The sequence below is a fragment of the Sus scrofa genome, chromosome 2, assembly GCF_000003025.6.
Source record: "Sus scrofa isolate TJ Tabasco breed Duroc chromosome 2, Sscrofa11.1, whole genome shotgun sequence".
NCBI lineage: Eukaryota > Metazoa > Chordata > Mammalia > Artiodactyla > Suidae > Sus > Sus scrofa.
In genome coordinates this window covers 42948499-42966076 of record NC_010444.4, presented here as the reverse complement: position 1 = coordinate 42966076, position 17578 = coordinate 42948499, and the positions used below count along the sequence as shown (strand labels likewise).

Here is a 17578-nt window from a genome sequence, read left to right as displayed (position 1 = left end):
ATTCAATTTAGCAAAAATGTATTAGGAATACAAAGATGAAGAAGATAGGCTGTCTTTCAGGTACTTACAGCAAGAATAGGGAAGAGAGAGGAGGAAAGATACAACGTGACAAATGGTATAATGAGGGAGTTCCCTTCGTGGTTCATCAGGTTAATGAACCCACTGGGATTCATGAGGATATGGGTTCAATCCCTGGACTTGCTCAGTGGGTTAAGGACCCAGCACTGCTGTGAGCTGTGGTATAAGTCGCAAATACAGCTCAGACCCCATGTTGCTGCGGCTACAGCTCCAATTTGACCCCTAGCCTGGGAACATCCATATGCCATGGGTGTGGCCCTAAAAAGCAAACAAAAACAAAAACGGTATAATGAAAGCATTTACAAATTACTACTGAAACACCATCAGGAGGAACAATTAGGATTTTTTTAACCCCAAATTTATTAAGATATAATTGGTAAATAACGTTGTGTAAGTTTAACATGTACGTGTGACAATTTGATATATGTATCTATTGTAAAATGATTATCACAATAAGGTTAGTTAATAATTCATCACAATTAGTACCGACTAAGAATAGTTAGATAGCTCTTACTTACAGTAAAGTCCAAAACAGAGATCTTATGTTAGCTAAAATTTTTAAAATAGTCCTATAAAATTACTTAACAACTACAAAAATCATGAGCAGAATGGACCCCAATCCTTGCAACACAGGGAGTTTTCGGGCTATTGGAATTTCTGTTTTGCTTTTAGTAATTTCCCCTCCCAGCCCATTCCTTTGGGCTAGTACCCAAAGACTGTGCTCCAGAGAACTAAAATGTTCACACTAGGGCCAGAGTAGCTTTGAAAATGCCTTAAGATTTATAAAATGTACCAATTCTCTGGAAAAAGGGAAACCACCCTTGGCTATTCATCTAGGAAACAGGAACTTTGCTTTGTTCTTGTTTTCATTGTCTATTGTTGGACAGAGAAAACTGTTTAGGCATTCAAAGTCCTAATTTTTTTGGGGGGGTGGATTTTTCAGAATCTCAATATCTCTTCTAAGCCTACCATAACAGCTCTAAGAAAAGTCTCATTACATGATGTAAAATCACAACTTTAGTTTGTTAAGAGGGCATAACTCCAAGCGAAGCATGGAATATTTATGTCTCTGTGCAGCTCTTTGAAGGAATAATCTTATGTTTTTGTGCCTCTCGTGGGTCAGAGGTTCAAATCAGCACTTCTTTCTGTCACTTCTTATATGTTTTACTACAATTTACAGCTCAGCAAGAGGACTCATAAAACAAAAGTGTCTATTTTATTTCAGCAACTAATTCTAGTTAATCAAAGATTTCCAGCCAAACAACCCAGCATGAAACTCTGCATGGAAAATATGAGGAGAACAAAGCATTTTGTCAAATAACACATCTCCTGATGTAAACACATATGTCTCTTAAAGGAAATTTTATCGTTTCCACATTATCGGCATACAAAAGGAGCATTCTTGTCGCAGACCTGGTGCGACTGTGGAGTCATCGTCATTGGAAACAAGAGCCTGATTAGGTTCCCACACAGATATGAATAGACTTTCCTTTTTTAGTGAAATAGCTGCTTTTATTCCTTTTTAAAACAGACTGGTAATTGTCGCCCTAAAAACACTGAATTGTACTAGGGCAACATTTGTTTCTGCTCTTTTTTCCCATCTTTTTAGAATCAGCCAATAACATTACTATCCCTTCTGGTTGGTCCTCTTCTGGAAAGTCTGAGTTAATCCACAGCTGTGTGAATGTGAAAAAGGGACACAGCAGGCTAAGTCTGTTGGGTCTCTTGTCTGCTAATAAAGTGCACAGTCTGCAGGACAGATGTTAAGAGGATCTGTTAAATAAGTCAGTGGCAGAGATCCTGACCTCTGCCAAGGAACATTTTATTATTCCAGAAAGGGGCATACTTGCAAGGCATGAACAATTAGAAGAACCATAGCTTTTCTTTATAGATTTTTACTCCTTGCTTCATCATTTGGTGGAAATAACAGTATCAAGGCCCATTCACTGAGAAGCAATGTGCGAAATATGATTGGGTTTAGTGCAAACTGCAGATTACAAGATTTCCCCAAATCCCAGGGAAATGGTTGGACCTTGGCTTTGCTTCAATCTTCAACAGTTTTGTTTATTCTGAGGGTATCATTACACTATTTGTACAGTTCCACTTGCCACAGGGTACCATTGTACTAAAGGGACTATGAATCTTACTAAACGGAGTTCCCTAACTATTAAATCTAGTGTAATGGGAAATGTAAACTAGAGATCAAATTAATAGACGAATATCACATCATAAAGTTGTTCACTATACCTTAGACCACTTTACCATTTACGGTGTGAATAAAATCATGTCTACCACATGCATTGCAGATTCCCAAGTGTGGTGTAAAAGGTACTTTGTGATCTGACCCCTTGCTTACCTTTCCAGTCTCACCTCCTATTGCTCTCGTACACTCAGCCTGTGCCAGACCATTGGTTGCTTTCTGAATGTGCCACGCTGCCTATTGCTTCCACACCTACTGCAGACTGTGCTCTTTGTCTGGAGTGCTTTTTCCTGTTTCTCTGCCACTCTCAATCCTCCTCCAATAAACTTAGGGAACTTCCACTCTCCTTTCAAGATTCAATTTTAATATCACCTCATCCATGAGGACTGCCAATACTTCCCCAGGCAGAGCTTAACATTTTCTCCTCCTAAATCATTTTTACTCTGGAAACATACATTTTAACAATTATCACATTGTTTGACTAGATTAGGGGCCCTCTTGAGGGCAGGGATCAAGTTCTATCCATTTCGGTATTCCCCCAAATAGACAAGAGTGCTTACTACACAGCAGGCATTTAATAAACATTTGGTGAATTAATGTATGAGTGAACTAACTAAATAATTAATCCCTTTTCATGTTAATATAAATTTAAATTCTGGCCTTATCACTACTACCAGTACTGCTACAGGGCCTTATACTTTAACAGGTCCTATTTTGTTTTATAAGGGATACTCTTCATTAGGATGGTACATTGAATTGCAAAAAATACCTCTACAAAAAGTTATCCCCACCCACCCCCACCTAAAATAAGTGGACGCATGAGATACAGTATCTTCTTTGCCATATGTTTAAATTCAGTTCAATTCATCCAAAATTTATTTACAATAAGCCATAAAATTTAGGTCTTCACACAGTTATCTCAACAATTCTACACATTCTAGCCCAGGCCACTGATAAGCTGTGTAGATTTGGTCAAGTTAATCCATCTCTCTAGGCCTCGGTCTCTTCAACTATATAAAACCAAAAGATTCACATGATACTCGACAATATGTAAAACATTCTTTGCAAGCATCTTCTTATTTATTGCTCACAACTGCCCCCATGGGGATAGGTATCATTTAATAGAATGATATTTACCATTTAATCCATTTAATAGTATCTAGGGCATAGAAAGATTAATTGCTCAAGCTTATGGAACTAGCAGCAGAATTAGGATTTGACCCCAAGGCCTCTAAGGGACCTTCTAAATCTGAAAATCTATGTGATTTGATGATCTCATTGTCTCTTTATGAAGGCTCCCCTTTTGGTATATGGTGGCACTTTTTCTTGATAAGGGTGAAGTCCAGTTTAAAGTACCTTAATTGCTGCCTGACCATCACTTCTTTCTGAAGAGCAATGCATTGGGCCTCATACTTTAAGACAAAAATAGTTGAGTGTATGTATAACCAGCTTGGCCAACCAATAAATGAGTGTATTTGTATACATATGGACTGAATGATCCGCCACATGTTATCTGTTCATATCACGTTGAAGTATTGCTCATTTAATTGCTTTCCTCCCTAGGCTATTATTATAAGAAAGCAGGGATTTGTTTAGCTTGCTTACCTAACAGAGTAGCTAAAGTACATACTGCATGCTTTAAAATGTGTTGGATTAGTGGATTATAAGAGAGATACCAGTACAGGATGTGGAGAGAAACTGTGTTTGTTGACCATTTTCCATCTAGCAGACATTGTGCTAGCTGACTGATTTGTGCTGCTTCATTTAATCCTCACAATATAGGAGGTGTCATTATTCCTATTTCATAGCTAAGGAGACTGAGATTCAGAGGACATTAGTTCATCGTCACACAGGTCTTTTAAACTGAAGAGGTCTTTCAGAACAAGATGCACTGATTTCTTGAAATCTCCAAGCCATTCACTACTGTATAGACAGAAAGCATGTCAGAGGACAAGCTAGCTGCTAAATTAAGAGTGAGCATGTAATTCAGATATCACCTGATGACATATAGTCATTTTCCTGTTTCACAGCAAGGTATATCTGTATTTGGCGATAGTCTTTCATAATCAGGAAATGTGACAGAGGTGCATCTAAAATCAGGAATAGTATTGTTGGATATAAATGAATTATTTGTGACTGTTTTGTTCTGCAACTAAGAAATGCCTCTTTATTAAAACCATTGATAAGTGGATGGAGAACTTCCACCCAAATCAGTCATATTGGGGCTTCCACTGTCTCCACAAAGCTTTTCATTATTGTTCTCACTCTCTGTTGTGCTATGTCTTAGCCAATAATAGAACTACTCATTCATTATTCAGGAACTGCCCCCATGGGCCCTGGCGCGAATACTTCTTAGGACATGGGAAAGATGTTCTGAGTAGGTGAACAGCAGCCCCAAGAGAGGAGTACCTTTTTCTACAAGGTCCAAGGATCTCCTTAAAGTCTGGAGGGAAATCCCAGGGCACTGAGGACTGGCTGGGGCACATGTTCCACTCCATTTCGTGACAGTGAATGTTTCTTCTTTAAAAAAAAAAAAAACAAAAAAAACCCAAAAAATTGTATTTGCTTTTTTTATTTTTAAGCAGGCCGAGTGATAATCCATGGAGAATATGATGCTAAACCACTTTTCCTACAGAGTTTTTAAACTGGGCCTCTGAGAAAGAGTTTGATACAATTCAATGACTGAAGTAATACCTTTGTCCATTTGAGCATTAAATGGTCCATTGAAATACAGCTTAGTTAGAAGGAATTTCAGAAAATAGTACTTTCTATTTTTTTTTAATTTCTCTCCCAGCTGACTAGAGCAGAGGTTGGAAAATGCCGCTCAATCACTTTCCACAGCCTCTCAGGTCAGCCTCTCACCAGTGTTAATTAAATATAACCCCCCTAGAATACGAGAGGTTAAGTGAGAGCAACACAGCGTCCTTCTCCAATATATTACTGTGAACACAAATGGCCATAATCTGTTTATAAGAAGGCTTCTTTGAGCACAGAGGTCTCACTAATGAAAAATTATAAGAGAAAAGCAACATAATGTGACAACTGTTCATTGCAAAATACATTTTAAACTACCCATTTCCACATCCATTGTGCTTAAATAACACATATCATAAAGGAAATTGGTGTAACAGATGGTTTCAGCTCTGGGTAGCAAATGCAGACCAGTTTCCAGTCTGATAAAGTGAAACTGTAAAAGCCAGTGCATAATTTAGTCTATCTCTTACTTAAGTCTTCCTTCCCCTCAAGCTAAAGAACTTTTCCCCAGCAGCTACAAGTATTAGTATATTTTCTCTTTTAGCAGATGCTTGATCCTCAGTGTCAAAACTTGACCAGACTCTAAAACCAAAACAAACAAACAAACAAACAAAAAAACCACTGAAATGATGGTTCTATACTAGCCATTTTAAATCAGAAAAGTCTCTGTAAACTACTGGGTTTACAGTTTTAAAACATTTCATACACTGTCCAGAGCTATTTGTAAATTAAATCATTTAAAGTAAAGCTCTTTAATACTCCATAATTAGTCCTGTCTCTCTGAACATGACTTTACTGTAAATGCTCTTTCCTGACTCTTCTATTGTCCCAAGATTCCTGAGAAGAAAGCAGCCAAGCGATAATTCAACATTATTGCTGCTTCAGTGCACTAATCACTTAAAGAGCAGCAAAGACTCTGTGCTCTCTGCCCCACAGCTCCTGCAGCCTCCTGGCCTGAGGCAGGCATCCCAACCCAGCAAAGTCCAGATGTCAAGAGGAATCCCCAGGTCCTGATGCAGCAGGCGCTCCATTCCAGTATGGTCAAACATCTGCTTCATCTGCTGGCATGCAACCTGCTGAACATGCTCAGAGGGCACCACAGGCTAGGGATGGGCAAGGACACACTCTCCAGCTTCTCCAGGAGACTCATCAAGACTTTGAAATTAGAAGAGAGGTCCAGAAATCCTCAAAAGAACAGAGCTCCGGTATTCAGCAAAAACAATCTAAGCATTTGTCTTAAAAGAAAGCTACAAAATAAGATAAGACATACTTCATGATAGTCCTTCCTACCTCTGTTAATTCTATTGGGCTTGAAGTTTCTTCTGGGCAGTTAACTAGAAATCTGGAAAATACATGAACTCTTGGAGATCTAAGAATGTGATGTTGACTTTGAGTTTTCCTTTTTATAATTTAATTCTATCACTTTTAATTTACTTGAATATTATAGTAAGAAAAGAATGTGAGGCAGGAAAGCTTCTAAAGGACTGTACTTCCCAAATGCCTACATACAGCAGAGTTTAAAGCAAAAACACCCTGGTCAAGAAGTAAATTTTAAAATGCAGTTAAACCATGTATTATAGTTCTGTTTGGTTTAATAGATGAGTAATCTGGTCCAAGTCACTTAACCCATCTGAGCCTCAATTTCTTCTAATATATGGGGAAAATATTAAAGCACATTTAGTATAAAGCCTAAATATAAATTGCTTATTCAACTGTAAAAGACTATGCTATAGGTATTATATATTATGTATATGTACACACATATATAATATTCATAATATTCTTAAATTTGTTTTGTTTTCATTTTTAGAAAGAAAGTCAGGCTTCCTTTGTAATAACCAATTCACACATCAAATACAGGTTTTCTGTTAAGAATGATTCCACCCATCTGATGGAATCTCACCAAGTCATCCTATAAAAACTAATGAACAGCTCCCATGTCCTCACCAAATTTCATATTTCCTTCACTTTGAAAGACAGATTTATATACTATTATACTCAGAAATAATATTCCTTTGCCAAAAGCCATAGTATATAGTGTGCTTAAGACAACTGAAAAAATGAGCCTAAGGAGAATCGTGACTGTTCTATCCTGAAGTGACTGGTTAGAATAAAACTCTTAGTTTTGAAGATGAAAGCACAACAAAGAACTGAAGATAAACAACCACATAGGCCTCATTAAAAAAAAAAAAAAATCTACCCATACAAGTTCAGGGAGACAGGGAGATAGGTAGGTGGGGTATTTCTATTCAGATGAGAAAGATCTGCAATCCCAGTGCTTTATTAAATATTTCTCTCCCTATATTTTCTTTTCCCAACTAGCATGAGGACAAGGATTGTTTTATTCACTCACATTTCTCTGTTATCTAAACATGTTTTCCCAACCTCAGCACTACTGATGGTTTGGTCTGGGTAATTCTTGGTTGTGGGGCTGGCCTGTGCATTGCAGGGTATTCAGCAGCATCCCTGGCCTCTATCCACTAGATGCCAGTAGTATCTCCACCCCCACCCCCAAGTCATAACAATCAAAAATATCTTCGGACATTGCCAACTGAACTCTAGGGGGCAACATTGCCTCCAGTTGAGCACCACTGGTCTAGAATAGTACATAGCACACTATAGGCATTAAATAAATATTTGTTAAATAAGTGAATAAGCAGATCTACTGTTTCAAGTTTCCCACAAACTTTTTCAAATTTCCTGATCATTTATAAGCTTCCTTTAAAAAAGATTTCGATGCAACTCTAAGATACAATAAGTTTTATTTCATAGTAATAGTCATGCAAAGCTAATAGCTGTAATTTCAAATAATAATAATAATTTTAAGTAACACTTCATTTTTTCTTTAATTTAAATGAATAAACGGAGTGAAAACTTAATAAAGATCCGCCAAATGGATTTTCTAGATTAAAAGCAATTCTATTTCAAACTGGCTTCAAATGAGCAGTGTATGTTTGCACTTTAGAAGATTCAGAATAGTCAGCACATGTATACACTTTAAGCAATGAAATTTATATGCATATCTATCATTTATTTACTTAATTTTTTTAGTTCATTCCGCACAAGATTAACAGCATTAGGGAATTTACTGATAAAGTACCAAGGATCATGGTCTAGGTTAATTTATATTATGACATCAAAGATTGGTTACAAGTATTACAGCAGATACTATAGAGAAACATACAGTAAGAAATGAAATCAGTGTAGTTTACTAGAAATTAAGAATTCACATTTGAGTCTTTGCTTCACCAAATGACCAAGAGGGTGAGGGCCTTGAAAAATTTGGCTCTATTTTGACTCCATTTTGTCTATTAAAAGGAAATGCAGGAGTTCCCACCCTGGTGCAATGGGTTAAGAATCTGACTGCAGGAGCTTGGGTTTATGTGGAGATGCAGTCTCAATCCCCTGCTAGCGCAGTGGGTTAAAGGATATGATGTTGCTGCACCTGTGGCATAGGTGCAACTGTGGCTCAGATTCAATCCCTGGCCCAGAACTTCCATATGCCCCCACTGTAGCCATAAAATCGAAAGAAAGAAAGAAAGAAAGAAAGAAAGAAAGAAAGAAAGAAAGAAAGAAAGAAAGAAAGAAAGAAAGAAAGAAAGGAAGGAAGGAAGGAAGAAGGAAGGAAGAAAGGAAGAAAGGAAGAAAGAAAGAAAGAAAGAAAGAAAGAAGAAGAAGAAGAAGAAAGAAAGAAAGAAGAAAGAAGGAAGAAGAAGGAAGAAGAAGAAAAGGAAGGAAGGAAGGAAGGAAGAAAGAAAGAAAGAAGGAAGGAAGGAAGGAAGGAAGAAAGACTGATGGAAGGAAGGAAAGAAAGAAGAAAAAAGAAAAGGAAATGCAAATACTTAGTTAAAGCAGCATAGAATGACTATAAATATAAAGGAATTGGTGTTGATAAAGCTGTGGCTATACTGATCAATTATATCAATTGATTGGTAATTGTATCAATTATCAATTATAAGAGGAGTGAAAGAAGGGAACATACAGCAACCTGTATGGTAGATATTTAGTACACAATAGGTTTGTTTGTTTACCTTTAATTGAGAAAAGAATCTATTATTAGTGCCACTTAGGCATGCAAAATATATAAAGGAATCTAGTTGTTACACTAATCCTAATAATCTAGAACAGTCAAAATAAAGCAAGATGATTCCAAATCAGTACAGACAGCTTAAATCATTACAAATTTCCCCTGAGTTTCCTTTTCAGATGGATTTGCACAAACATGTATACCGGTAGCACATAAACTTTTCTGCAGATAAAACAGAAAGGAAGAATTGGCAGAACAGTAATAATTATGTGCTTCTACTGGTCAGAAGTTTTATCCCTCTACTGGGGAATGTCTCTGAGGGGAATCCATCCAACTGTATGTAGTTTCTCAATCCTTTTTAATTAAAATATCACTTCAAAATACTTTTGAATTGGAAGAATTTAAAATTATTAAAATTTCCAAAGTGACCTACAAATTTAATGCAATCTCTATCAAAATCCCAATGGGATTTTCTCCAGAAATAAAAAAAAACTCTTAAAATTCACATGCAATCACAAAATACCCCACATACCCAAAACAAACTTGAATAAGAGTAACAAAAGCTAGAGGCATCCCATCTCCTGACTTCAAAATATAACGGAGTAATCAAAAAAGGATGATACTGACAAAAAATTGATATATAGACCAATGGAACAGAATAGAGAGCCCAGAAATAAACAAGTCAAATGATCTTTGACAATGGAAACAAGAATACCCAATGGGCAAAAGACAGTCTCTTCAATAAACAGCACTGGGAAAACTGAATATCCATAGAAAAATAATGAAATTGGACCTTTATCATAAACCACACAAAAAATTACCTTGAAACGGATTAAAGACTTAATGTAAGGCCTGGGACTTTTGGATATATCTCCAAAGGAATTGAAATCAAGATTTCAAACAGGTATCTTCACTCCCATGTTCACTGCAGCCTTTCACAATAGCTAAGGCATGGAAGCAACCTAAATGTCCACTGATGGATGAATGGATAAAGAAAATGTAATATGTACATAAAATGAAACTTCATTCAGCCTTAAAGGAAGAGGAGGAAGTCCTGCCATTTGTGACAACATGGATGAAATTGGAAAACATTCTAAGTTAAAAAAGAGACACAGAAGGACAAATTCTATGTGACACCACTTATATGAGAAATCTAAAAGAGCCACGTTTATAGAATCAAAGAGTAGAATGGTGGTTTTCAGGAGGTGGGAGAGGGAAAATGGGAAATATTAATCAAAGGGCACAAAGTTTCAGATATGTAAAGTAAATAAGTCCTAGAGATCTACCGTAGAGTGTAAAACCTATAGTTAATAATACTGTGTTTATACTTAAAAACTTGCTAAGAGGGTAGATCTTATATTAAATGTTCTTATCACACAAAATAATAATAATAATAATAGGAAGAAACTTTTGAAGGTGATTGATATGTTCATAACATAGATTGTTGTATGGTTTCACAAACATACACTTACCTCCAAACTCATCCAGTTGTACATATTTTAAATATGTACAGCTTTTTGCGTATCAGTCATACCTCAATAAAGTAGTTTTTAAAATGTTTTTGTCCTGCTCAGTCTGTTCTGTTATCCATCATATCAAAATGTTTTATTGTATCTTCTTCTGATTTATATTTCCTAAATGTTGCATATCCTGAATTATACAATTTTCTAAAACATTAGACTATTTTGCTTTCAAATCTTCCACTATGTTCTTCATCACATCATCTCTCTGAATTCCAGGGTAGCTCATTATAACACAGAAATACACAGATACATGATACATGATACCAACCAAACAATATCTTGAAACTCTAGTTTGGTCAAAACGGCAATAGAAATACCTGTCGCTGTGTTAGAAAGCATTGCATTTATAAGCGGTCTACTTAAATACAAGTATTCACACACTGGGAGTTCTTTGTTAAGTGGATTAATTAATGAGGCTGGAGCTAAATGAATGGTGGTGGAAAGATAGAGGACTACACTGATTTTGTAATTCCAAGGTCTTGGGCTCTAAACCTACTAAACCATCTCAGTGATTAACATAGCTTAGTGAGAAGAGCCATACTCTCTCAACTCAACTTTTAGATATTACCTTAAAATCAACTGAAAATCAAATTTCTAAGAGAAAATCCAGCTTACCCAATGTTTTACCTTGTGGGTAGGTATAAACATACTCTGCTCCATTGAATACAACACTTCAGATTTTCAACACTAACAAATGTCTTCATATTTTGCATCCTTCTCTAATCTGCCTATATTTCTTTACCCTCCCTCAGGATTCACTTGATATCTGCCATTTTTCTTAAGAAGACTACTTGGGGAAAGTTGTTTATATGAAATAATGTCTCGTAAACTAACAGAGCATTTGGTCAAACACATTAAAAAAAAAATTCAAAGAAGCTTGAGTCCCAGATGGCCACCACACTGGAAATTTGTTAATCTACTCATTTACCAACTACTATCCCAGGTAACATTGGAATTCATCAGTAAAGAAAAAGAGAGAGAGAAGATTCCTGATTTCAGTGACATTCTAGTAGATTAGAGCTGCCCCCCAGAAGCACTTCAGGCAGCAAAGCTGGAGTAGAATTTGACTGTTTATTGGGAAGCTGGGAAGTTTTTTCCTATTCTGATAATGCTTTTTATGTGTGGAAATCTAATGCCTTGTTAACCCATTGACTATTCACGACAACCCTGAGAATAAATATTATCCCCTTTTTACAAAGAACAAACTAAATAAAGAAGATAATTGGAGAACAGCACAGGACCATATAGCAAATGAGTAATAGCAGAAACTCTAATCCAAGATTTTGATTCCAAAATGGAGCTCATTCCATTAGTTCACAGCTTATCTAATGCCAGATGTAATGGCCCTCCCAAATTCCATCACACTCTTAAAGTCAAAGTGAGTGAGAGAAGGCTGATTGTGAGAAAAGCAAACATTTCTCCTCAAAGCACGATCCCCTGGTTGGCATCTTCAGAGCAAGCTTTGAATCAGTGCAATACTTTTTCTCCATCAGGTAGCTAATACCAGGTCTCTCTAATCAACTCTTTATTCAACTCCCCATTAGAAACAGCAATCTCCAAAGCCCACACAGCACATCTAACTCACCCTCTCATTCCTCCCGAGAACTGAGGCATGTTTATGATTGCAAACAAGAGGACAGGGTCTGAGCCAGAGAAGAGCATCTAAATATAATATCATAAAGATTTGGGCTGAAACTAAAATAGAAATAGAGTGTTTTCTGTGTTGATGGGCACTTCTTCACTTTTCACTCGGAGCATGAAAATTGACAACATCATTTAAATAAAATATGTGTTTGTGTTCACTATGGCAAAAATTCAATTGTTCTCCTCCAAGCTTGCAAACTTCATAAGACTTTAACAGTTTCATTTAAGCATAACTTATGGTTGATAGGTTTTTCTGGTGTTTTAAGGCTCTAATTATACTTCTTTCCTCAAATCTTCTTCGAACTACACATAATGCCCATCAAATATAAGTGAAAATGTATTTATACTGATTTTTAAATTCTTTATATTTAATCCCTTTCATTTAGGCTACCACCCATACTATCATTATAAGAACTTATCTGTTAAAATATGTTCCAACTAAAGCTTGGTAGGCTTTGAATGCTCGATAAAAATTATTCTCTGAGGCTAATGAAGACAGAAACTCTGCCTGTAACAATATTAAGTTTGTTTTCTCTGGTGATTCAGAGAAGTGAGCAATCTGTCAGTAATACATTGAGTGAAATTACTTGTCTTGTAGGAATAACTGCTGACAGTCACTTTATTTCAGGGCTGACCCAAACATCTCCCTGCTGACAAACAAATTACTATGTCTAACTTTGAAAAGGTAACTAGCTTGTTTTTAATTTTGATTGGTCTTTCAGAATTCCTCACACACACACTCACCCCATCCTTCATTGTATTAAACAAAAAAAAAGTACCAAAAAGTGTTTTGAGGGGACAGGTTTGAATTCATGAGTTTAAAAAAAAGTAAAGGAAGAAAAGTCTATCATTTGGAACTAAGAAAAAGGACTGTTATTGCTTCTTTCCAAGACTGTTATACAGATAAAACTAAGTGTGTCTACCTTACATTAAGACTGGCACTGCCGCCAGTGACTGACTGGGTGAGTGAACACATTACCGAGACAGTATTGTAGGAATTAATTTTCTTCAATAAAGTGATTTTTAAGGCTCATATATTTCACAATCTAAACATATGTCACTGTTTCATAAACAAAATAAATGGATTAAAATAATACATTACCAATATGCTGACATGTGGAGATATTTTAATTAGAAATTCTTAAACTGTGTGATATTTAACTGCTGTATTTGCTAAAGAGAAGCATGCATCATTTAAATAAGAAGGCATGAGACAGGTGTATCACTTTGCATGATATGATAACAGATTGTATTTAATATAAACTACAACAATAATGCAACATTACTTCCAATTAAAAAATGAAACAAAACAAGATTACTTTAAGGATCTATCATATTGGAAGAAAGAACATAAAATGAATCAATACACTAAAACCACTTTTCATTTAAAAAAATCATTCAGAGCTTAGTTTCTAAGACAATATTTCTTCAGAAACAATCTAACATCTTAGCTATTTAAAGGCCATATTTACATGACTGTCTCATTATACTGGTCCCCCCTTTTGACTTACTTGAAGGACCAATGCTAACATAGCTGAGGAAAGCAAATGGCAACTGGTCCTGAAATTTATACGGGTAGAGAATTGGAATAAGTAGCAATATAATATATTGTTTACTGTAGCAAGTGCCCTCTGTTCTCTAAAGGTCAAAAGCACTGTAACCTTAGAGTTACAGTTTCTGATTGTTCCCCGGGTTAAATACATTATCAAAATTAATGGTTCAAGTTCCTCAACCTTCAGATATATGAGTATTCGTGCCTCCATCTGCTGAACTGTTCAACTAAAAATAGCATTCTTTGGCCTTCTCTCTCCTAATATTGTGCCCCTGAGGCAGAGAAAATCATGCCTTAGATCAGCACAGAGTACAAAAAAAAAAAAAAAAATCTTTCCTAAGTCTTTCTTATTTTAAAGAAAGAAAGAACAGAGATATACTAGTGTAAAGAGGATCTTACCACTTTAAATACCTTTTCTCTATCTGTTATCAAAGTTTCAGGCTTCCGGAGTATCACTATAAATGCTGCTAAGGTTTACCCAGGCCCGTTAATGTTAGAAGTGACAACCTTTGAAAGACAAATTAACTGCATTGTCAGGTAGAAAAGACCACTTCTGAGCAAGCAATACAGCAGGGTATGTGTTGAGGTGGTGGTGGAATGTATGTGTTGTGGATTTTCTTCCTAAGAATCTCCAATTAGAAATAAAACGCTTTAACATAATTGTAATGCTTTCTCAGTATCCTCAGTTTATCATGATCATAATTGTTGACAGTGCTGTGACATTTTAGCTTGTCAAAAGAGTAGAGAAAATCCTAGCTAGAAAAGAAAGTAGACTTTAAAATCAATACAGCAAGATATTATTACATTTTCTCTTTACTATTACTCAAGATTTAAAATGTTAGTGTCTGTAGCAGCTTAGATATGGGTGTCTACCATGCTGTTCATGGAAACCCCAAAAACATGTTATATTCACACCAGGAAAGTCTGAGAAACCTGCCTTTCAAACAAGGTCAATCTTTCCTAAGCAGTGTACCATACAAGCAAACAAAGCAAAGGTTTCCTGACATTGAGGAAAAAGGTGCAAAAAATGGAAGCAAGAGAACAGAGCAAGAGCAAGAATAAACAAAAACCCAGGAAACTCTCAAACCAGCCCAGACTTAAACTGCAAAGCTATGAGGGCCTCTGCCTTAATGGGTTCTGTATTTAGCCTAATTAAATTGACAGACATGAGACATATGTTGTACTACTAGATCAGTATTGCTGCATCACTACACAAATCTGGCACTCACGTATAAGACATAGCAGTTTCCAGAAACCCAACAGAAGCCAGGATTGACAGCATCAGGGGTCTCTGACAGTGGGGGGAAGAGAAGTCACCCTAAGTGAAAAATTGGTAAAAGAAGAGATTGGATAGAAAACTAACTAAGGGAAGATTGATGGGATAGAATGTAATACCTTAAGAGAAAATGAAAGTCAAAGAGGAGAGGAAGTTTTGAATTTGAGCCAAGGCCACCTGCTTCCACATTCTTCCAAGCACTTAAAAGTTTAACAAACAATCTGTCCTGAGTATGTAAGCTTGCTAACTGTCATCACACAGAAAGGCTTGTTCTTAATGTCCAGTGATCTCTCTGCTCAGCAATTGTAAGCACAGTTGACTTTCCGAATGTCTAGAAATAGGGCACCTTCTCTACAGCCAAAAGAAAGCCTTAGAAAAGAAATTCCTTCTGGCTGTATAGAAGACAGTGGATACTCTAACAGTATATGCCCTGTCATGTGTGGATGGAAACCCCCTATATACTTATACGTCAAAGGAAAACAGGAAAGAGGAAGCAAGTGACAAGCTCTGAACTCTTCCTTAGGCTACTTCCAAGGTGGCCTTTGATCTTGTCCTCTTCTTTCTTCTCAGAAGTGAGCATTCTCTATCATTTTCTAAAAATGCAGATCCACACACAGCAGAAAAGATAATGTCAAAGGGACACTTTATTGATTACATAGAATTTGATATGCATTGACTGGTAGGGCCAATGGAAGCTGAATATACAACTTTGCTAGATGTAAATGTTTTCTTGTTCTGAATTGGGTTTACCATCCTAAGTTAGAACATAAATTTAGTATTAGAGCTAACCAAGAAAGTTAAAGTGTATTTAGGTAACTTGTCTCCATTTTTTTTTTGGTGATTCAACAGATACCTGGCAAGCCAGAGAGGTACACCAGTGATATAGGAGAAGAATTAAGCATGATATTGGAGAAAGGAAGACTAGATCCCCATAGCAGAAAGGGGCTTTGTTTTCAAAAGAGCCATATGAGTCTTCTTCACCCGTGTAGTAAGAAGAGCCCACAAAAACAACAAAGAGCTTTACTGGAATTTAAATATGAAAGAGATATCTTAGAATTTTATGGGGCAAAAAACAATCACTCATGCCCAGGCACTCAACTCCACTTTAGCCAGAGAAAACTAAATTAGGAAACCCAAATTAGGTAGAGTTAGAAATCCTAACTGTGTAATAATTCTGGCTCAGAGTTTTCTGCTTGTTTGTTTGTTCTTCTTAGGGCCACGCCTGCAGCATATGGAAGTTCCCAGGCTAGGGGTCAAATTGGAGCTGCAGTTGCCGGCCTATGCCACAGTCACCGCAACATGGGATCTGAGTCACATCTGCTACCTACACCACAGCTCATGGCAACACTGGATTGTTAACCCCCTGAATGAGGCTAAGGAATCAAACCCATATCCTCAGGGTAGTAGCTGGGTGCGTTACTGCCGAGCCATGACAGGACTCCAGAGCTCCAAGAATATTCTGTAGCCTCAGTTAAATAACTTAATATCTCTGAATCTCTGATGTTTTGTCTATAAAAGCAGGATTATACTTTATCAACTCCATAGGTTGTTATATAGTCAAATGAGGGTTTTTTTTTTAATGTTTAAGTGTTTTAAAATAGTATACAACTCTATATATTAAAAAGCTAGGAGAAATAAAGATGGTTTTTGAAAGTACTCAGAATGTAAAGAATTTGCCTAAATATATAGCAATAAACAGTCTACTTCAGAGGCATGGGGTTTGCCTTTTTCTCTGAAAGAAAAGGAGTAAAAATGAGCCTCCTTAAGAATAAGAAAAAGGGAAGGATTACATTTTAGCGTTTAGGCTGAGTGTTTGCCACTTTTTAAAAAAGCCTAGAATATGACTGAACAATCCAGTCCCCCACCCAATGAAGCACCAATGGAAGCATTCATACCTCAATCTGTTTGTGGTTGTAAGAGTGGCCACCACCATGTTCAAAGGTGTCCAAACTCCTGCCAAAACGGTCACTTAGGCCCTTTAGCCTTGGGTTAATTTGTGGGTGGGAGACATGACCTTTCTGTTTAGTAGCATATTCAGAAAAAAAAAAAAGACAAAACATACTGTCAGAACTCATGAAACAGAACACATATTTCTAAATCCAGGGTATTGACCACACCAAAGAATAGAAAGCAGGTTTAGGACCTAGACACTCTCTTTCATAGAAACTTGGTTATAGGACCAAACAATGGTGCTGTTTTCTTATTTCTGCCTCTGACTCAAGAAGACACTCAACAGCATAGCTATGGAAAGGGGGAAGATAGATTAGGTTGACTATGAGTAAGGTTTGTTTTTAGATTTTTGCCAACTGCAGTGTTTCCCTGCCAGTAAGGGAGAAGGTGAGGACTTGGAAGAGAGGTAGGATTGCTACTTCCATTAGGCAAGATTTCTAGCTCTACCAGGCAGTCTACAATGGGTAACACCTTTAAGACTTTCTGGATGAGGCTTGTGACAAAACCTTCCCAAACTACTGCAAAAATTCTTTATATGTAGACTCAGTTGAAATGTTCGAAACGACGCTTTTTT

General features: G+C 36.6%; 1 protein-coding gene across 50 annotated transcripts in view; it reads right to left on the bottom strand.

Annotated features, from left to right (window-relative positions):
• Positions 1-17578, bottom strand: part of SOX6 (SRY-box 6) — a 621434-nt gene that overhangs the window by 102748 nt on the left and 501108 nt on the right. For 37 of the 50 annotated variants that reach the window (XM_021085342.1, XM_021085322.1, XM_021085335.1 and 34 more), the window contains one exon: positions 16950-17072. The exons of the other annotated variants lie outside the window; for them this stretch is intronic. In XM_021085342.1, coding sequence (XP_020941001.1) covers positions 16950-17072 — 123 coding nt within the window. The remainder of the gene's footprint in view (positions 1-16949; positions 17073-17578) is intronic. 50 annotated transcript variants of the gene reach the window in all.